Source organism: Xenopus tropicalis, chromosome 2, assembly GCF_000004195.4.
Source record: "Xenopus tropicalis strain Nigerian chromosome 2, UCB_Xtro_10.0, whole genome shotgun sequence".
In the NCBI taxonomy this organism is placed as follows: domain Eukaryota; kingdom Metazoa; phylum Chordata; class Amphibia; order Anura; family Pipidae; genus Xenopus; species Xenopus tropicalis.
The window spans coordinates 25220209-25243652 of NC_030678.2; the positions used below are offsets into that span (position 1 = coordinate 25220209).

Consider the following 23444-nt stretch of genomic DNA (forward strand, 5'->3'; position numbering starts at 1 on the left):
AGAGTGGACCACTGACTTGCTTTCTTAAATGACAGATCTGAATTCGATTGATTCAGAATGATTAATAATGATCGAATTTTATTGGCATTTCTTTAATAAAATTGATGGTCTGTTATTCCCAAAATTGTTATGGTTCAACCCCAAGATGATCAATTCATAACTACCCGATAAATCGACCTTTTGATTCTTTATGGCTTTGTGGTCCAAAAATGAATATATCATTTCCCCAAGTGTTTGTTAATGCAACCTACTATACTACAATATTGTCCAGAAAAGCTATATAAGTATATATCAGTTAGAAATAGAGATGTAGCGAACTGTTCGCCGGCGAACTAATTCGCGCGGACATCGGGTGTTCGCGAACGCACAAGTTCGCGAACTTTTCACGTATGTTCACAATTTGGGTTCGCGTGGCGTTTTTCCGCTGCGTTTTTTCTCGCCTTAAAAATGCAGCGCAAGCCACACATGGCGTTTTTCAGCAAATCCAGTTTCCATGGTGGTAATAGCGCGAAATAGCAAAAAACGCTGCGTATTTCCGCTAGGTCTGCCAGCTGTCTTTGCTATTTTACGTAACGCTGTGTCAACAAAGTATTTTTCAGAGAAATTTGTGCCCTTGATCCCCCTCCTGCATGCCACTGTCCAGGTCGTGGCACCCTTTAAACAACTTTAAAATCAGTTTCCTGGCGAGAAATGGCTTTTCTAGGTTTTAACGTTCGCCTTCCCATTGAAGTCTATGGGGTCCGCAAAGTTCGCGAATATTCGTGCTTTTTGGCGTAAGTTCGCGAATGTGTTCGCGGACTTTTTTCTTTGAGGTTCGCTACATCCCTAGTTAGAAACAAATGACACGTAGATGAAAATATTTTCCATTTTACATATACTTTTCTCTCTTTAAAGAAAGATGAGTTTCCACTGGGATTATCCTTGTTTAGACTTCATTGCAAGCAAAAACATTTGCTGTAAAATAACCAACTAAACAAGACAGGTTCCATTTTTAATTGAATTTTCGAAGAGTTCACATTTTCAACAGATAGGCCACAATCATTTTCTTTCTAGTCTAATTGAAAGCAAAGAGTAACCAGCTCTTATCGTGTTTATTATATTTCAATTTCTAAGAGACGTTTCTTTACAGAAAAAGCCCCCACTTTATGTTCTTCTCTTTTCCTGTTAAACTTATTGCCTTTGAGCCTATCAAAAAGAAATGAATGTTATTATTCAGCCTAGACTTAATTATAATAATTAGGATGTGCAATTTGTAAAGTTGGCTGTCGCTTTTTTGCCACATTATGCATAATTCTCTTTCTCTTTCAAATTAGGCAGGTTTAATCAGTTTTTCTAAGACAGTGTCTGGTCATGTCTTTTTTTTTTTTACTCTAGTCTTTGATTCTGACATTGAATGCAAGTCCAGACTCCTCCATAATTAGTAGGTTTGATATGTTTAACTTTCATGAAGCTTTTATCTTACCATTAATCCCCGGCATCTGTGATAGACACATTGGGGATTTTTCATTGTTGAAATCCAAAGAAGGAAAACTCCAGTGGTTTTAGCCTATAAATTAACCCCAGCAATGCCGCTTTGTGGCAGGCCATTTGCTTATTGCCTTCTGTTATGTTCAATTATATGGAGATTTTCTGGCCAGTCTTCATCTTTATCACATTCAAATGACCATCTGCTAATCATTCGCATTCAAAATGAGTATATTCCAACAGGAAATATATTCGTTCAATAATACTCTGAACAATATCAGGTCATTAAAAGACGTGTACACACTGTACTACTTATGCAAACACATATTTATGTTAACCCCCAGTATTGTATATATTCTCTTTTATTATACAGAGATAAAAGCATGTTTGTTTGTTTTTCGTGTGTTCCATTAAACTATGCAGACAATGTCCTAGAAACATGCTATACATTGCAATTGTTCAGTTATTTTGCCTTGAGCTCGTGCTCTTTTGAAAATATACAAAACAAACAAGCAGTATAACAAATGTACTTTATATTCAAGATCCATCATAAATGCATTTTAGCAATGGCGCCAATTAAAATTGGTAGTTATCTGCTTATTTGATGTATGCACCATGCATCTTAGCACCTTATAGATACATAGTAGATGAGGTTGAAAAAAAAGAAAAAAAAAAGACACACATCCATCATTAAAACCTGCTTAACCTCTACTTGATCCAGTAAATGTAAACGAAAACTTATTTGAAGTGCTCTACATTTTGCCTTGGAGGGGTAAAAAAAATCCTTACAAAACCCTAAAAGGGGCATTTATCCTAGTCTCTGGATCAGCTTTGTACTAAGACTTAAGGTGCCCATACACGTGAAGATTCGCTCGCTTGGCGAGGTCGCCAAGTGAGCGGATCTTCACCCGATATCCCCACCTCCAGGTGGGCGATAACGGGGAACATCTAGGCAATGGGGCAGTCGGTTTGGGGACCGCATCAACAAGCCGATGTGGTCCCCAATCCGACTAAATCATTTAACCTGCCCAATCGATATCTGGCCAATTTCAGGCCCGATATCGGTTGGGCATGCCCCTCGTTCCTGTCCCTACACGGGCCGATAAGCTGCCGAATCGGTCCAAGGGACAAATATCGGCAGCTACAATCGGCCCATGTATGGCCACCTTTAGGCATGCATTTCTCACTTGCTGAGATGGCATTAAACCTTTTCTTGGCACCCACGGTCCTTCCCTGCCCTCCAGACAGGCCCCCCATGACCCTCTCCAGCCTCCCCTATCCACCCCCAGGACACATCATTACACATACTTTAACCTTCTGTCCTCCATCCTTGCAGTACCATATCTCTGACAGACTCCATGGGGATGCCCCTGGCACCCCTGTCTCTGCTCCTTTATCTTATCTTAAGGGATGCCCTTACTTCCTCTGAAAGGATCTGCTGGCATCTGAGATTTTATTATATAGACCACTTATATAATTATACATAGTTATCACATCCCCTCTTGGGTTAACAGCACACAGATTTATGTATTTCAAGTAGCTCAAATATGTTTTGCCAAAGTGGCCAATCCACATGTTTTTAAATTCTCTAAAACAATCTATGATCTCTATGAACAAGCGTTCAAATAACTATAAATATTAAACTTACAGGGCTACAATTGCAAGGCTGAGATTGTAATCCCCTTTATTAAAAAATGAATGTACCAAATATTAGTTTGACAATTAAACCATATACTCAAGAGTAGTGATGAGCACATTTTTTTGCCAGCCATGGATGTGCAGTAAAAAATCAATAAAACATTAATTAAACCCAATAGGATTGTTTTGCATCCAATAAGGATTAATTATATCTTAGTTGGGATCAAGTACAGGTACTGTTTTATTATTACAGAGAAAAGGGAATCATTTAACCATTAAATAAACCCAATAGGGCTGTTCTGCCCCCAATAAGGGGTAATTATATCTTAGTTGGGATCAAGTACAGGTACTGTTTTATTATTACAGAGAAAAGGGAATCATTTAACCATTAAATAAACCCAATAGGGCTGTTCTGCCCCAATAAGGGGTAATTATATCTTAGTTGGGATCAAGTACAGGTACTGTTTTATTATTACAGAGAAAAGGGAATCATTTAACCATTAAATAAACCCAATAGGACTGTTCTGCCCCCAATAAGGGGTAATTATATCATAGTTGGGATCAAGTACAAGGTACTGTTTTATTATTACAGAGAAAAAGGAAATCAGTTTTAAAATTCTGACTTATTTGATTAAAATGGAGTCTATGGAAAAAAAAAATAAAAAAATAAAAAATATATATATATAAAGGAATTTTAAAGAGAGATGTTCTTTTTTGATAGACTTACCAGTGGAACTGGGTATAACAAGTCTGGGGCATTTAATTATCACTGTGCTATAAAGTCTTCAAGTCTTTGGTAGAAAATATACTTTATATATAAAATATCAGTTGTAATATTGCTATTAAAGGAATTAGAAGTGCTGGAGCTATCTTAGACAATAATCTAGGGTAATGTAGCCCTAAACTTTGTTTTTAGAGATTGCAGATAGTTTAATGTTATATATTATAAAAACAGAAACTTGGCAACTCATCATATTCCATTACTCTTAGTAAATCTTCATGTTATCTGATGGAAAGACCATCAATCACAGTTTTGCCTAAATTACTATTAATTACGCAGTTAGTCAAGCGTTATTTGTGAATAAATGCCATGGTAATTGAATTAATTCCAACAAATTAGTTGTCCTTGAAGTCTGAATGTGGACCGTTAGAGATCAGGCCTCATAAGAAATTAGCAGACCTATGTATTTCCCAAACCATGCTGCTTTGGGAATACGTTTCTGCTGTTAATACATTACCAGTATCTAAATTTCTCAGGCCCTTCACTTTTTTATGTTTACCTTTGAACGCAGAATTGGTGTTAAAAATGTACACATAAAATTAAATTGAATATTACTCACATCACCTTAATAGTGTTATAATCATCTGTAAATAATATTTATCTTTTAGGAAAAACCCAACTACACTGCCGATATTTGGAAAGCGAAGCTATTTGGTGGGGGTGGGATGTTTCTTTGGTCCCTCATGGTGCTTTTTGTTGCCTGTCAATGGAGGTGTCCTTTGTCGACCAGTTGAGTTTAAAATCACTTATTACCTAATGAAAGAACCAAATGAAATATTGCACTGTAGTGAATTGCAACAAGACTTTTTAGATTTCACTTTGTAATGGCTTGCCAAATAATAGAACCTTATTCCTTATTTTCATATATGTGTACTTCAGACTATAAAGATTTTCATTCATCCAGGTCATGGTATATCTAGTATAAATAAATCTAAGGGCTCTGGCACACGGGGAGATTAGTCGCCCGCGACAAATCTCCCTTGTCACGGGCGACTAATCTCCCAGAGTTGCCATGACCCGCCATCCCACCGGCGAACATGTAAGTCGCCAGTGGGATGGCACACGCGGCGGCGCGATTTCGCGCAAATCGCCGAAAAAGACTCGTGAGTCTTTTTCGCCGATTTCCCAAAATCGCCCCGCCGCGTCTGCCATCCCACCGGCGACTTACATTGTCGCCGATGGGATGGCAGGGGAAGGCAACTCGGGGAGATTAGTCGCCCGCGAACAGGGAGTTTTGCCGCGGGCGACTAATCTCCCCGTGTGCCAGAGCCCTAAAGCAACTGGACTTGTTAGGTAATCATTGAAGATGTTTCACTACGCATCCGAGGAGCTTCTTCAGTTGAAGAAGCTGCTCGGATAAGTAGTGAAACGTCTTCAATGATTACTTAACAAGTACAGTTGCTTTAGATTTATTTATACTAGATATCTGTATTTTAGGTTCTTATTGTAAACCCATTTCCATCAAAGTTTCCAATGCTCAAGTCCCCTGAGCAGCAAACAAAGGATCTTTCATTTTACAAGGTTTACATTCTGGATCCAAGAACGAGTCAGCAAGAGTAACTGTATCACTCCACCATACAAGAGTACAAGTTACCTAACAAAGCATTACTTTGCAAACAATTTATCACGATATATTTACAAACACATACTCTAAGGTTAATGTTAATTTCTGTATGTTTTTCAGTGCAGAAATATTTATTTTCATTTTATTTAGTACTTGCTCTAGTAGTATTTATAGGAAATTAAATGTAATTTTCATAAGAGATTTCTGTCTGCATTTTAATGGGTTCTGTCATTTTTATGGTGTTCTTTTTATTTCTAAATAACACTGTTTACATAGCAAATAATTCACTCTACCATTTAAAATCTTTTTATCAGAGCACAGGTCACATGGCTGTAGCACCCTGGGAAATGAATAGGCTAATCCAATGTGAAATTTCAAAATTAAATATAAAAAAATCTGTGTGCTTTTGAAAAATGGATTACAATGCAGGATTCTGCTGGAGAAGCTCTATAAACTGATGCATTTTGAAAAAAACATGTTTTCCCATGACAGTATTCCTTTAAAGACTACCAAAAAAAAAAAAATAAGCAAAGAAATTGCCTACAATGAACTATAAACTGCAAGTTCCTAAATTGCTTCAACTTTTATGGTCATTTTTGTTGACTACAACAAAGAGACCACAGAAACCTTATTAAGAAATGCTCCTTAGAATTTTTCTTACAACTTCATTACCATGTCAAATAAAATTGAATTAAGATTGGAAATGACAGAGTAAATTCTATTTTGTGCTACTTAAATGTCAGCCCAGTCTCACTTTTGCCCTCTCTAACCATGGGGTCATACATTAGCTGCTGGGGTTTATTCTGGCTAGATTGCTATCATTTTAACAGATATTTTATTGTTTTTCATTGTATTCATAACTTCATTCCCAAGCTCTTGGAATTATTTCTTGGAATTTTTAGCACTGAACAATGTATTTCATTTGTTATGTTTTACTTTTTACAAAGACATTTGATTCAACATCACATAAAGAATTACTGTATAAACAGAGATACCCTGGTCTTGGGAATTGTACATGTAAATGGATAGAGAAGTGAGTGAAGGGTCGGCTGCAGAGAGATGAAATTAGCGGCTCATTTTGTATTCAGAATAAAATGAATAGACGTGTACGTTTGTATTTTAAATCATTTTCTTCTAGAAGTAGTCATTTAAAGTAATGTATGTGTGTATGCAGATGCCAGTTAAGCAAGCTGTTTTGTTCATGAAACAAAGGGGGTCATTTACTAAAGGTCATCACTTTTTTTTGCTATTTATTATGCAGTAAAAACAAATCCAAAAAAAACCTCTGCATCTAAAACTGCATTTGTAGAAGTCAAAGGCAGGTGTCTTTTTTACAACTGAAAGATCTTTCTTTGTTTCATGGTTTTAGTAGTTTTCAGGGGGGGGGGGGGTTATGCTTTTATTTGTGTAACATTATTAAAAAAAAACATCTTTTTTGGTTTTTCTCGTCATTTTGGTATTTTACTACCAATAGATTTGCCACATTAGTGCCACCTAGAACACTATATTTATTCTGCAGAAAGCATGACCACACCTGAGTAAAGAGCTCTAGAAGCTCCCTTTGTTTTTTAGTTTGGTCTTCCTAGCTTCCTGCTGTAGGCTGGTAGATCATATTACACATTCTTAAGGGAGGGAGAGTGAATTTTATGAATTCTTAAGGGAGAGGGGAGCAGGAGAAGGGAGAGAGGAGAGAGCTGCACAGACTCGGGCCCCAGGAATGAATGATTTGTCTGAGAGAGAAAGTCAGATACTGAAGAACATGTTTACAGAAAAGAAGACAAGAAATCCTGTGTTTCTTTTAATAGAGGACTCCGTGCAGCTTTTCTGTGAGTGCTTATGGCTGTATTTACATAGACCTTTCTCATAAAGCTTACTTACTTTTTACCTTTCTGTCTCATTTAAAGGCTGTTTTAATAAATCATTTGTAGTTTTAATTTAGTTGCTAGTTTCCAAAACCTCTAAAAATCAAGAAAATCAGAATCTTTACCCAAGGGTACATGATTATGAAACTTTGTATTTTTTTCTCTATAATTTTCTCTGTAATTGTTATTTGAAGTTCCTAAACCTGACTGTTTTGCCAACCTGACTGTCCCATCCCCTTCAGTTACAGCTTCTAATGTTAACCGACTACTGCTGCACAAATATGGCCGCCCCCTCATAGAGAAACATTGGGGATCAGATAGGGAATGTAAAAGTAGCTTTTATGGCAAAATTATAAATAGCATGCAAAGATAGGTGTTATGATAAATGTAAAAAGGTTTCATTTCTGGTGTCAGTATCTCTTTAAGAATCATTTACTGGTATACACTCAGATTTAGTAGCCAAGCTACTACAAAAAAAACCTTCCCAAAGCTAGATACACTCTGTGAAAGATTTCACCTGTCCTGAAAAAATACTGCCAGATGGACCTAAGATTGCAAAAGCAAGTATGATAATTGAAAAGATTTTTCATTCTCCTACAAGTAGAGATGTAGCGAACCTCACAAAAAAAGTTCGCGAACCCGTTCGCAAACTTCTGCCAAAAAATGCGAACTTTTGCGAACTTTGCGAACCCCATAGACTTCAATGGGAAGGCGAACTTTAAAACCTAGAAAAGCCATTTCTGGCCAGAAAACTGATTTTAAAGTTGTTTAAAGGGTGCCACGACCTGGACAGTGGCATGCAGGAGGGGGATCAAGGGCAAAAATTTCTCTGAAAAATACGTTGTTGACACAGCGTTGCGTTTTGTGCTGTAAAGGGCAGAAATCACACTACATTTCTAAACTTGTGTAATAAACTGCTTTAAAACGTCCGGCGTCTACATGCCAATCAAGTCGTGTAAAGGTTACACCCGGTTCACACGCAAAGACAAAACGCCGCAGTAGTGGATACGGAATATATTATTGCTGGTGGAAAAACACCGCTCAGGTGATTTTATTGCAATGCAATGTCACTACTATGTGTAACGTGTTTGGTGCACTACTATGAACAACAGCAAACAGCACTGGACACGTTAAAGAACAGTAACTTAAATTAAAAAAAAAAAAAATTAAAAAAAGTGATCTCTGGTTGGTGCTGGGGGTGAACTACTAGGAGCAGCACACCAGTCCCCCACAGCTAGACTAATAGCACTCGGCTCTATAAATTACAGTAGCAAAGTAAAAAAACACAAATAAAAAAAATGATGTGAATGTGTGGTTGGTGCTTAGTGCACTACTATGAGCAGCACACCTGTCTCCAACACACACAGATGGAGCTGCAGTACACAATGAAAAGAAGAGTAACAGTAATCAGAAAATAAAAGCAGTCCTTACAAGGACTATTGGGTTACAGCAGATGAGATCAGCAGGACAGCTGTCCCCAGCAGCTACATACAGAGCAGTAGAAAGTAGATTACTAGTCAGCAAAGCTACCTAAACTGTCCCTCAAACCCCTGCACAGCTCTCTCCCTATGCTAACTCATCAAACACACACAGGCAGAATGTAAAATGGCTGCTGGGCTTCGGTTTATATATGGAAGGGAGTAGTCCGGGGGTGGTCCAGGAGGGAGAGCTGCCTGATTGGCTGCCATGTATCTGCTGGCTCTGGGGTGAGAGGTCAAAATTTGGCTCCAGCTAAGGCGAACCCAAAATTGCGAACTTCGCTAAAAGTTCGCGAACTTGCGAACTTGCGAACACCCGATTTCGCTACATCTCTACCTACAAGTTATTGGACGTGTCTCCATTGTGCATGTTACATGTAATATATATTTATTTAGAACCCTTGGATCATAGATATGTGTCAATCTCCTCAAGCTATTCATAGGCAAAGTAATTTGATTTCCTCTACCTTAAATAACTGAGAGCAATATATATCCAGTAATTATTCCCCAATATCTCAGAAAATGATATTGACCAATGCACATTCCCTGTACCCATTGCTTTTGCTAGTAATGCAAGTGCATATATTTATACATAAGTTGCAAGTTCATAAAGTTACCAAGTCACCATGCCATGTCAAGGTAAACCCGATACAGTGGTCATAGCAATGTACCTCTGGTCATATTTTCATAGTCTGGCACCTCCATGCCTGGTTGCATTGTTTTTGGAAAAGCGTTTGGGATTCTTGGCCTGCCTTCCTCCAGAATAATAATGGAACAGTATGAAGATTCAATGAGTGGGGAGGTAGTCCAACACTAATTATAAATACTGTATAATAATATAATAATAATATAGTTAAAGTACACTGGAAGTGTTGTTAATTTGGGCAAAGTTGCTAAAACACAAAAAAATGGAGTTGTGGTGTACTGTGCGTATTTTCTGGACGTTTTCGCACATTTGCGCAACTTTTTTGTACTTTGCGAAAAAATTTGTGCGACAAAATCGCGACTAATTTCTTTTGAAAGATTCGCAAATTTTTCAGCAAAATGGGACAGATACGCTCATTGCTATTCACATTCCCTTACCCCACCTTGCACCGGAAATAGATTCTTTTTTTTTTTAGTATTCAGATCTTTATTTATGTTCACATAGAAACATTACGTTATACGTTCAAGATCAATGTACAAGAAAAACAGTACAGATATTAAACAATTCAAGTAACTTTAAAGTCTATGATATGCTCTTTACAGTTATATCATAGTTAAGTAGTTGTTAGTTTACGTTTTAGGGCTCTGGCACACGGGGAGATTAGTCGCCCGCGACAAATCAGGCGACTAATCTCCCCGAGTTGCCATCACCTGCCATCCCACCAGCGAAAGTGTAAGTCGCCGGTGGGATGGCACACGCGGCGGCGCGATTTCAGTGAGATCGCGGCGCCGCGTATGCCATCCCACCGGCGATTTACATTTTCGCCGGTGGGATGGCAATCCGGGGAGATTAGTCGCCCGAGACAGGGAGATTTGTCGCGGGCGACTAATCTCCCCGTGTGCCAGAGCCTTTACATTAGTAAACAATTATTTTTACAATCTGTTGTGGAGGTTTAAGTACGGAAATAGATTCTTTACAAATCAAGAATCTAGAAAAATTATGCCGATTTGACGCCGTTTTTACAAGGTGAAGCCACAAGGTGAAAAAACATAACACCTGTTCCAAACCCCTTCTGACCTGAAGGCCCTGTTATTGTATTTATTGGCACCATTATATAGTCTGATTTTATTGGATTCAGTTCTCCGTGCCTGACCTTGCCTTTCTCAGGTCCTAGGAAGTAGATTTGGATGCAGACTATGCCTGAAAATTGCATGTTCCTGAACTTGCTGACCTGACTATGTCTGCCTTAATCCTGTCTGCCTAAATCCTGTCTGCTCAGCATTGGGGGGTTCTGCAAATAGGGTAACTGACTGAAAGCCAAAGTTGGCTTCTATAGAAATAAGAGTGCTAGAACATCAGAATGGTTCAGCAACAAATGTGATATACAAATCAACTACACTTGCATTTATTTAAATAAGCAAATCTTTTTCATATATACCTATATATACCTATTTTAATATATTTTCCTCAGCACTGCAGTTACAGAGTTGTGAACACGCTTTTTCAGCATTTACTTTTGACTTTCTCCGTGTCATTAAATTTGCTAGGCCAGGCGGTCGCGATGTTCTCACAGTCCATCATTATAATTGATTTTGCACATTCAAAGCATTTTGATCTACCTCACATCTTTGAGAACCGAACCAAATGTGTTCTGCCTTCACGTGGCTGTGGGACACTTGTCACAGAGCAAAAAAAGATAAATGTGCCGATGCAACAATTATATATATATGTGTGTGTTAAATTCATGAAAAGATATGGTTTAGAAAACAGATGAAGGTAGGCAGGAGTCTTGAAATGACCCAATGGGTCCCACAGGGGTGTCTGATAATGAAGGTCTAAAGCCTTGGACTTTTGTGAAGTCCCTGTGGAACTATTGTTAACACAGTGACTCACAAAGAATTTCTGAGTCACCTTGGTGGGTTTATTACTTATATAAGCATATATTTTCAAGAATGAGTACTCATATTTATCAGGGGTGCAACTACAGAGAGAGCAGACCCTGCAGGCCCCGGTTGCAGGGGGGCCCAAGAGTGTAGAGGGCCAAGTAAGACCCTAAATAATCACAGTTTAATATATCTTGTTATAGGTCAACTTACCAATGTTTTGGGGCCCAAAACTGAATTTGATGTGAGTCTCGGTAACATCTAGTTACACCACTTTTATTTATCCTTAATTGATATAACACTCACATATTATACAACACTTTTTCTTTATTATCAGTTATCTAAACTGGCAGTTTGTTCTTGTATGGGGGGTTAAATGAGGGGACCTGGAGGAAAACTAAGCAACATGCCATCTTTCTCATTCTTATTATCCTATAGTTCTGGCCTGGATGCAACACTGCAACGCAACATTGCTAATTACTGTACAACTATGCTGCTCCGTATATTCATTCTACTGTAATGTTATAATGATGTTGTGCTATATAAATCATATCACTTACTGATTAAAAAAACACCATAGGGGTCATTTAGGAAACCCCTGGGAGAAACTGCAAGATCACTACACAAGAGTGCTGCATTTTTAATGAAGGCCTGGATTTTTGATACGTGCCTCCCCCTGCACACTTTAACTAATACAGTGTTGACTGATGCAGTGTATAAGGGCAAGGGAGATGCAGGCAACTTCTGCACACCCAATCACAGCATTTAAACTGGCAACAAAAATTGCAGCCTTTTATGCACTTGAGTTCACAAAAGAACCCTTATATTTTATTTACTTGTGTTACAACTTATATCACTTTCTGGTGCCTTTAGTGACAAAATGAGATTATTTCATGAAGTAGGCTATGTACTTATAGTTGCCAACTGTCCACAATCACCAGAGACTGTCCCCGACAGTGGCATAAATACATAGGAAGAAGACCCTGTGGCCTTGGGGGAGCAAGGTCTGCTTTGTCTGTATGGGGCCCACTGGTGACCCGTAAAGTAAAAAAAACGCATGTCACCCATGATTTCTGCTGGAGGGGGGAGGGCCTGACAAAACAATTTTAGCTGGGAGGCCCTGGGCCTCCTTAGTTACCCTGCTGTTCCCTGATTTAGTTTTTTTTAGACTTACCTTTTTTGCAATCCTGAAAATGTGCTTTGTTTTCAAAACTGACCATCTGCATAGAAGAAACTGAATAGTCTTATGATCTGAAATGAGTTATCAGTGTCTGTGATTCCTCTTAAGCGTGTAATCATAAAATCATAAAAATGGAGTTGCCAAAACACAATTGCAATGTGATAGCCATGAACACTAAGCATGTAATAGAGGGTTTATGTGCCACATCATCCCCCCGGTACCACATTGCTCAAGTGCTATAAAAGGCCAGTGACAAAGTAAATGGGAAATGTTGGTCCATTAAAACAAATAGACCTGGAACTGCTGTGTAAACAATAACCACAACAACAGCTAATAGTCCCTGCACTGAATTTATTCCTATTTAAATCCTGGCTAACTTGATGAAGTGCCGTATCGCTATTTATCCTAGCACAGCTTTTCTAATCTTTTGTGGTCACTTATATCAATTACCAAAATCTGTCTTAGTTTAACAAATCAACAGCTTTTTTTCTCCTCTGCTAAATGTTTTTGGCACCACAGATGGAGCAGACAGCAGCCAGGGATACGAGTTCAGGGGTGTCAGATAACAGAATTGGACTGCGTCTGCCATTTATGCCAGCATACAGTCTTGGCACGGAGCCCTGCTCAGCTAATACAACTGGTGCTTCTGCCATTCGTTAATTCTGCATAATTAAGCAGCAATTGACATGGCATTGTCAAGTTGCAGGCTTATCATCTGGCATTTCCTTAATGGGTTTTTTTGCCACTTTGGCTATTGCTTTTCAGCATAATGCTTTTAATTAAGTCTGATAATCAAACTATAGAAGTCAGAGGTATATGCCATCTTTGTCAGATATATGTAGCCAGTTATCTTTCCTTTACAGAAATTGTGTTTTTGTGTGCAGATATTTTGCATCAGATAACTGGAATATTGATGTTGGACTGAAAATGATAAAGAAATGTTCATCACAATGCATGTGCTGCTGTATTAAGGTTATTGACACATCGACAATCAATAAAGCAAATCCTCTTATTGTAAAGTATATTCCTTTTCTACACATGGACATTTTTACTAAGAGCTGGGAGGCCATTTAGCCTGGTTCAGTAGCTTAGGCGACCAACCATGAAGCAATAAGGTTTTCCAGTCCAGTGCGACAATATCAGGGCTGATTAGATCAGATGCTCGCACTCCTCCTGACTAGCTTGCGTATGGCCGGCTTAAGACATAAAAGAGCACATTTATTAACAATAGTGCTAGGAACAAGAAGCAAAGTCACAATATATTTTACCAACAGAGCAGCATTTTTTGTTCAAAATTCCACAACTTGTACACGTTTTACCAAACCAGTATCACATGCAAGTTGCACCACTGTTTTTTTCTTTGTCTATGTCTGAGCAAATAGTGCCAGTTCATCGAAAATGCCATTGTGCAGGGTTCACTCAGTGGTGTGTGTAGCCCCCCCCCCCCCAAAGATAGGTGTTCGTTCCATACTTAGCAACTTGCATGCCACACATTAGTTGCAAGCAACTTTGTGAGTTGTGATTAAATGCATGAAATTTTTATTACAATTTTATGCTCTTTGCACACACAAGTGTGCATGCCTTAATGTATTACTTGTCCACAATCATATTTTGACTTCCTTGGGTTCCTTATCTTGAAACCTTTGTATTAATGGATAAGAACAGAACATAATGAAGAAAAAAGTTACAGGAGGAACCCCAATATCACATGTTTGAGGTCAATAGCCAAATTAAAGCAAGAAGGCTCTGAACCTCTACAACAGAGGGACACAACCTTTTTTTTACCTGTGAGCCACATTCAAATGTAAAAAGAGTTGGGGAGCAACACATGCATGATAAATGTACCTGGGTGCCAAATAAGGGCTGTGATTGGCTACCTGGTTGCCTCCATGTGGGCTGGCAGCCTACAGGAGGCTCTGTTTGGCAGTACACCTGGTTTTATACAACAAAAACTTGCCCCAAGCCAGGAATTCAAAAATAAGCAAAGAGAAAGAAAGTTTGCCAGCGCTTAGTTTGCCTTTAAAAATAATTTTTACAAAAAATGAGGTGTTAGTACCACACTTTGGCCAAAATATGTAAGCTCACGTGCCACGTCAAGGCCCCTCATTGTACGTGAGTCCTACACTGTCTAATGACTTTGAGTCTGTGATGCAATTAAAATAAAGTCCCCCAGAAAACAATGTGACTGAGTATTAAGCATCACAGACTCAAAGTCATTAGACAGTGTAGGACTCACGTACAATGAGGGGCCTTGACGTGGCACGTGAGCTTACATATTTTGGCCAAAGTGTGGTACTAACACCTGTGTTTTGTGTACAAAAATAAGCACCTGCTTTGAGGCCACTGGGAGCAGCATCCAAGGGGTTGGTGAGCGACATGTTGCCCCTGAGCCACTGGTTGGGGATCACTGCTCTACAGCAATCAGATGGGTCCCTCAGGAACATCAAACAGGCAGTGTGGCCACATTTGGAGGTCTCTGTAGTCACCTGTGTCTATTCATAAGTTAATGTAGGGGAAAACTATGAATTTTCAAATTTGTGTTTCTTTAAACATTAATCCCAATTACATTTGATCAGAATTTATGAAGCATATAAAAAAAATTGAATTGGAAAAAAAATCACCAATCAAGTCAAGTGGTAAATACTGAAATTGCATTGTTCTATATAATAATAAAATAACTTGAATGTTGAAAATACATCTCCCTTGACTTCTATAGACACTCGCCAGGTTTCAGTGGAATTTTTTCAACTGAATTGTTTATTTTTTTTTATTGATAAAAAAGGAAATTAAATCTGAAATCACTGGTGGGTGTCAAAACAGATTCAATATACAAATTCAAAAAATGTGGAAAAAATCTTGATAATTAATACATTTTTGCTGTAGTTTAGCTTAGTCTCCCTCAGGCAAGAAATATTGACTTCTGCTCCTTGGAATTAGCATTGCTATCTTACCCACAGCCATAGATAGAGATAACCCTTGTATAATTGTATAAGCAGAGATATTTCTTTACTTCTACACAGATGCTACAGGATTGAAACACCACAAGAACAACCCTCAGTTTCAACCCCCAAAGAAAAGAGTATTTTAGCTATAAGCACTAGTGCTATCTCTATATACTGTAGCTGTGAGTTATAAAAGTCAAACATCCATCTATGGTAATATAATAAATGACAAAAATGTCCATTTTTAATCAAAATACCGAAAAATTCATTTGAGAGGTCTATATGCAGAGACTATCTATGAGCCAGCTCCAGCTGTGTGAGGTGTGGAATGAAATTGTCAGCGAGAGGAAGTTTCAAGAGGAGGAGAATTCTGAATAAGTGATTGGAGAGATAGAATGAACACCAAGAGGAAACTGTGTGACAGGGGTCAAGATAGAGAGATTAGAACAGCAGGAGATTGTCAGGAGTCTGAAATGCAATGAGGAGATCCAGGGGGGAGCAGGAAAGTAAGTTACTGGTTTTCAGTGCAAGAATGCAGTCAGATATAAGTCAAACAGACTGTCAAAAGAAGATATGTTGGCGCTATATAAAGGCTAATAATAATAGACATATGGAAACATTACATTGGGAGCTAAGCGAGGGCTGAGGGACAGATTTAATAAATGGAGGGAAAGATATAAGATACACTTTATCTAAGATACAATTTACTACATCATGTTTTGCAAAGAGGTGCTGTAAGTATCAATTACTGCTTTCCTTTCGCTCTAATCCTTCTTTGTGGGGGTCAATTATGCACTTAAGCGCATAATTCATTTCAAATAATTCATGTCAAAATGACGGTTTGCTGAGCGTGCATTTTAATGACACTTGACATCTGAATTACTGGGCACATTGGGCACAAATCTGGTTTGCCTGCTGACACAACCCGCTGATGGGACACTGGAGCTACTACGAGGTCCAGGGTGGTGGCTTTAGGATACCTCAACTTCAGTAGGTGCAATTGCACAGCATTCATCCAAAGGCAGGTTGGACGCACTAGATACCATATGGAAGTGTAGGGGTGTAGGAGCAGGGGGAACTCATATATGAGAACTGGGCATGAGCATGTACGAGGTTACTGGCACCAGTGTGTGTTTCTGTAGGGGGGGAGGCAGATCCAAGCTAAGAAAAAATTCCAGAAGGGAAGGAACCAGCTGAAGAATTTAACACATTGGTGCCTAAATGGAGTTATGGTGTGGGGGTGCTGTATGCAAAAGAATTGGAGATATAAGTTAGGGTGAGAATGAGAGGGTATTTAACGCCTTGTGTATTCCTAGAGCTATAGTAGATGACCTGTTATGAGAATTAGCCAGCCAAATGTTGAACTGTAAAGGGGGCCTGAACCCAAATAGTCTGTAGAGGCTTTGACATTGCAATGAAATGTAAAATGTCACAGTGGGGAAATGGATGCAGTTACGTCAAACATTTAGTTGATTGGGCATGGCTGCCTCTGTAATTGCATAGCATTTGTACATGATTTGCAATTATCTTCATAGGGGAGAATGGAAATAAACAATGCACAGTCACGTCATTTGTCACATTTATTCAAATGATCAATAATAATTGATCCAATTTGTCACACAAAGTGATATATCCCTGGTAATTCATATTCATTTACATTACCATTGTTGTCTATATTGTTGTGGATATAAATATTTATAGAGCAAGCGTGTATCCATAGTCTGTAGTGCTGAGTGCATATACATCATCGAACTCAAACACCTAATCAAAAATGCAATATTGGTGAGTAGGTTTTTTGATAGGCCATTGTATGGCAAACATGTACCCTGTATGTAGTCAAAGATAAGTTTGCCCAGGAGCAATAACCCATAGCAACTAATAAGATTTTTGCTTTCAAACAGGTGACCAATAAATGCTACCTGCTGATTGGTTGCTACAGGTTACTGCTCCTTGGCAAACCTTATGCCTTTTATTACATAACCCCATATGATTAGTAAAATGTACTTATGGGAAGGAATCCATTTTCTAAGCAGCTACAGTCTAATCTTATTCATTAGGAACATCGATTATTGGAGTGCAGGGCCGGAACTAGGGGTAGGCAGAAGAGTCAGCTGCCTAGGGCGCAACGATTGAGGGGCGCCAGGCAGGAGCCTCTCCTGCCTACCCCTAGTGCTACTTTGTCATTGCCTCCGCCGCTTGTCATTAGCGGCGGAGGCAATGACCGATCTAATCGCCCCGCGGAGTTGGCCGACTGGGTTGCCTAGGGCGCCCCTGTTGGAGTGTTACTGTGAATAGATATTTGCTTACCTGTGAATCTCTCAGTCCCTATTAGAAAGCAATACCCTCCCTTTGTCAAAGTTATACATGCCAGGTGTGGCTAGAAGAAGTTTTAAAGGGTTAGTCTGACCTGTCACTGTTACTGAGGCATTAACCATGTACTTAGGGACTGGCACAGGAAGCACAAATCCGCTAACAAGGTTCCGTTTAGACATGGAGGAGTCATAGGAAGGATCCACCCCCCTTCAATATTATTGTCAATACGATAATAACTACAAATAAATAGAAACCCACTATTTACAAAACCACTGGCTGCTATAGTGCTGCATTCACCTGTACCTGTATATGACTTTTATTACATTCGTCATTAGTGTTGTAGCACTTAATATCTAGACACAATGCACCCAACCTCCCAGTGGAAAATCAGAACAATGCTTCATTAAGCATTTTTCATGACTTTTCTGTGACCAAATAGACACAAAAATGGATAGTATAAACGGAAGGCACAACATTATGTGCAGAGGTGGAAAAGCCTGGCACAGCCCTGGGTGCACATAGACTAACTGCAGTCAAACTTATTGCTCCTCTTGTGATTTGGATGCATAGCAGAGGGAATCTATGGAAGTTACAATCCAAAAAGTTCCATTTTTATTTTAGGGGTGAATCCAAGATTCTTTGCCAGCTATTAAAAGAGGCCAACTGGACCCCAAGTGAGTCAGTAGTTGATTTGGCTGTGTATGATGGCCTGCCAAACCAACATCTTGACAAATATTGGCAGATATGAATCAGACAGGTGAGAAGATCTCATTGGATGAGGACCTGAGTGCCAAATGATCAGGCATAGAGCATGGGTAGGAATCAGGCAAAGGTCCGTAACCTCCCCAAATCTTGCCTTGTATGCCTAGCTTTGCCTTGTGATTATTGTAGAGTTCTTTACAACCTAGTAAGTTGATTTTTACTTATACAAAGGAAATAGGGACCACACTACATTGTAGGAGACCTATTTTTGTTAAATATATCTCTACATTCACAACCAGCTTTTTCCAAAGCCAGATAATAGAGAGTTTTAGCTTGACTCAAGGAATAGTGACAGGCGGCATTCAGCCACTTGCAGCGTGTATTTTGGTATCAGTGTTATGTCTGTGCCACTGATAATTTGTCTTTATCACTTACAGAACTAGGACAGGCAGATCAGCCATAAAATGTCCTTAGAGAACATATTTTAATGATCATTTGACAAAGATAAATGAGCTCCTGGGTTCTGTATTACAGCTATGGGCATGCTAAAAAGAGCAGCAGAACTTTCCTTCAGCTTCAAGGTAACAAAACAATGACAAAGTAGGACAGACGTGTGTGTGTAGTCTGTAAAAGACATTTATGGAACAAAGCCAGTTCCTGTTGTGTTAAAAAGCCCAAAAGGAAAGCAATGGCATTTGATAACTATAGAGCACACATTTCTGAAATAAAAATTAAACAACCCAAGGAACTCATTAAAGAATATAAATGAAAATTTCCAATGGCAATATGAATAATATAGCTGTAAAAAAAATCTAATTCTCTACATGGCCTTGATTTTTTGGAACCCCAGGTCCAGTAACTCAAGGACAGTTAGTTGTATAAACTGATCTTGCTTAGTTTGGAAAATGAAAACTTTTTATTGGTTGGTAAAGCACCCACCAGTCTTTAGTGCAATTAAGTATTTAGATGTTCCCTGGAGTGTCCCACTATGGCTGAAGCTATTCTGTAGAATAGATGTGGAATGGATCAACTGAGACAATCATCAGGACTATATGCAAGTGGCATTTACTGAGGTGTATTTACCAGTCCTTTGAGAAATGTAATGTCCTGTATAAAAAGATCAATGCTCGACTTGGTACTTTGTGGTTCTGACCATCATTCTGAGCCTCTTCTGACCGTTTTTTGGAGCCTGTTGCTTGGCAACCTTCTATCCCTATGGAACTAGCCTAGTACCCCTGCTATACCTGTAGTTTTCATCATACTTGTCTTCTTGTTGGCAGCCCTTAAGCATGACATCTACATATAGGCAGACTCTAACTCTTAAATATACTAAAGGGGGAGGGGGTCTCGCTGATTCAAAATGTATTTGTGAACCACAATTTTCTTTAATGACTAATGGAAGTAATGTTTCTATAGCAAGTATTTAAGGGGCAGGAGTTATGGAGGGTACTTGACTGTCAACTGCAATGGGCCTCAGTCATGATTTCTAGCATATGTGACAAGGTAGGCAGTTCCCTTTGCCTCATGATTATAGATGAGATCAGATGAGGATAAAGGCGGGGTTACAATAAGGAAGTTCTTGTTGTGCTTACTGGTAGGTGGAACTGCACATCATGAATAAGCTGTTTAGTAAAGAAGGTCCTATCAAGGCAGATGGATAGGTAGACATAGTAGCTAGAAGGGATGCACTGATTGCATTTTAATTTAAATGCAATCAATTTGCAATCAGTGCAGCCCAGCAACTTGCATTTGTCAAAATGATCACTGATTTTTCAAGTGATCCAGTAATCATAAATTAACAAAATAAATTGAAAATAAATTGTAAAGTTGTTGTTTTCACTGATTTAATAAATGAACCTTTTTAGTTGAATTAGATGATGATTGTAGATGTGCAAAATAGAGCAACTTAAGTACAAAATGGGGTGTAGTTGCTTACTAGGCAAATATTGCTACCAGTATAAGACCTTCTGGGGGTAGTGAATACAGATCATGCTGGGACCACACTGCATCTCACAGACTCTGCCAGCACCTACCATCTGTGCATCACTGGGGTAGCAAACAAGGATGTAACAGGTGTTGCCCCCTGCCAATCTTGTTGAGGTCCAACCCATTAGCTAAGTGACTAGTGGGTATGTCTGTGATATCAATGATATTGGTCATATCTTACAATGACTAACCATTCCATCAAGGTCAGACTTGACCACCCTATCAGCAAAACAGACGCATCAGTGATAAATGGCCATAGCTCACATATGTGGCCATATCTCACAATTTCTTTTCATTTAGCTTAGGGACTCATAGATCTTCTAACCAAGAATTCAGGTTACTTTTTATGCATTAACATAGTGTTTAGTAGTGATAGTGATCTAAATGTAAGTGATCTACATGTAGATCTACATGTAGTGATCTAAATGTAATTTTCTACTTCACATATAGCACATGAAATTAGACAATTTCTCAGATCTCCAGCCTAAGGGTACTGGCACACATGGAGATTAGACGCCCGCTAAATGTTCACTATCGCGGAGGACTAATCAGTCCAAAATTCTTTCCTACTGCCAATAATGTAAATCGCCAGTGGGAAAACTTACGTGGTGCTTTATTTTTCTGAGGTTTCCTTCCTGCGGTAGCAAAGACTTATCTCCTTAAGTGCCAGTATCCTAAAGCTTAGTGTTTACAGTTATGTGTAATTGAGTTTTTGTTGGTGGGTGTATATGTTTGTCTGCTTGCTACAGGTGTCCGCATTTGTGAGTGTGTAGGCTATAAGTATTTGTGTATGTGCTACTGGTATCTGTGTGTAGTGTGTGCGCTACTAGTGTCTGTGTATGGGATTGTAGTGCTTGTGTGTGTAGGGTACTGGTGTCTCATAGTGTTTGTGTATGTGCTACTGGTGCCAGTGTGTGTGTGTGCTTCTGGTGTCAGTGTGTAGTGTTAGTGTGCTACTAGTGTCTGTGTTTGTGTGCTACTAGTGTCTGTGTGGGTGTGGCCGTCAGTGTCCATCTGGGTGTGCGAGTTCTAAAGGTAATTTTCTGGTTTACCAATCTCACATAAAGTTGGCACATCTTTTTATCTAGTTACAATGAAATATTTCATGCCACAGCTGTTTCTGGCCTGCTGCCCTCCCTCTTTTTTGTTTGCTATAAACAGCTCTTAGTTTGCAGCTCCCCTTCTTTCACAAGATTCTCTTTTTTTTCCCCCCTCCGCTGTCCCAACAAAGAGTAACTCCCGAGGGGGCTCCGAGTGTCATGAGATGCAGCGATGATGGCAAGTGATCACAGTCAATAGCTTTGATTAACAATAAGGTAGAAAATTAGCAATGCCGGCATTCAGCCACCCTGCCTTGCCTTCTCCATATGCTCAGTAGTGCCGGCACCTCTTGCCTCACAGCATGCACTCCATGCACTCCAGCCAGTCCCCATGCTGAGAGGCAGCAGGGAAGGTGCAGTGGAGAGGTTACCATTAAGACAAGTGCAGATATCAACTCCAGAAAGAGAAGTGAAGGAAATAAGATATTCATGAAAGTGCCCTGGGATTCCTAAACATGATGAGACTTCCATCTCTGCTGTTGCTTCATGTCTTCCTTCCATGCATGGACCTACATGTAACTGGAAATGTTTGGAACAAAATTGCATTTTCTCTTGCCACTGTGACCCCATCTGCGGCTTTGATATATTTTTCAACAGACTCCGATGATCTTGACCGGGGGTTGGACAGCGGGACGGCACTTCCTACATCTGATCATGATGACAATTCGCTGGTCTATACAGGTAGGGTTGGTCTTTCTGAACTTCTCACTTTCACTTACTTTGGATTCTTTTTAACATTGTAGAAAAATTAAGGTAGATATTTTCAAAAATTACTATACAGGTATGGGATCCTTTATTTAGAAACCCGTTATCCAGAACGCTACAAATTATGGAAAGGCCATCTCCCATAGACTCCATTTTTCTTTGTAATAAAAACCCAATACCTTGTACTTGATCCCAACTAGGATATAATTAGTCCCTTTTGGAGGCAAAACTATCCTATTGGATTTATTTAACATTTAAATGAGCTTTAGTGGAATTAAACCCCTTATCTGGAAAACCCCAAGTCCCGAGCACTCTGCATAACAGGTCCCATACCTGTGTATGGAGTCAACAGTACAGCATTTAGCAATTAACATGGTATGCCTTGTAGGATGTGAAAATGTCCATGGTACATATGAAGAAAATGATCAAGTCATGAAAGGAGCTTGCTTATGATGTACCCCTAGTATAGCAATGATTGACACTTTAAAGAAAATGCCAAATATATGTAAAGTAAGGTATTTATTTTGAAAATCCAGTGTCACTTCCTAGCTCCCTATACATAATACAGGTATGGGATCCATTATCCAGAATCCCATTATCCAAAAAGGATGATTTTCTTTTTCTCTGCAATAATAAAACAGTACCTGTACTTGATCCCAACTAAGATATAATTACCCCTTATTGGGGGCAGAACAGCCCTATTGGGTTTATTTAATGGTTAAATGATTCCCTTTTCTCTGTAATAATAAAACAGTACCTTGTACTTGATCCCAACTAAGATATAATTACCCCTTATTGGGGGCAGAACAGCCCTATTGGGTTTATTTAATGGTTAAATGATTCCCTTTTCTCTGTAATAATAAAACAGTACCTGTACTTGATCCCAACTAAGATATAATGATCCTTATTTGTGGCAAAACATTACTATTGGGTTTATTTAATATTTAAATTCATTTTTAATAGATTTAAGGTATTAAGATCTAAATTACAGAAAGATCCATTAGGTCCCGAGCATTCTGGATAACAGGTCCCTTATCTATATATCCAAAAATAGTCTCAATGTGCCTGGGTATTGTACACAACAAGAAAGGGTGCCCTGTATAACCGAGCAGCAATAATGGTGCCCTTTCCATGTGCCTTTGGGTGAAATTAAATTCCAGGGAGAAGAAGATCCAACAAAGTGTTTCATAGGTTAGAGTT

General features: G+C 39.0%; 1 protein-coding gene across 8 annotated transcripts in view; it reads left to right on the forward strand.

The window, feature by feature from the left end:
* The window catches only part of robo1 (roundabout guidance receptor 1), a 665579-nt gene that overhangs the window by 330202 nt on the left and 311933 nt on the right, over positions 1–23444 (forward strand). For 6 of the 8 annotated variants that reach the window (XM_012956256.3, XM_012956259.3, XM_012956260.3 and 3 more), the window contains exon 1: positions 21980–22220. In XM_012956256.3, coding sequence (XP_012811710.3) covers positions 21995–22220 — 226 coding nt within the window. In that variant the 5' untranslated portion in view covers positions 21980–21994. 8 annotated transcript variants of the gene reach the window in all.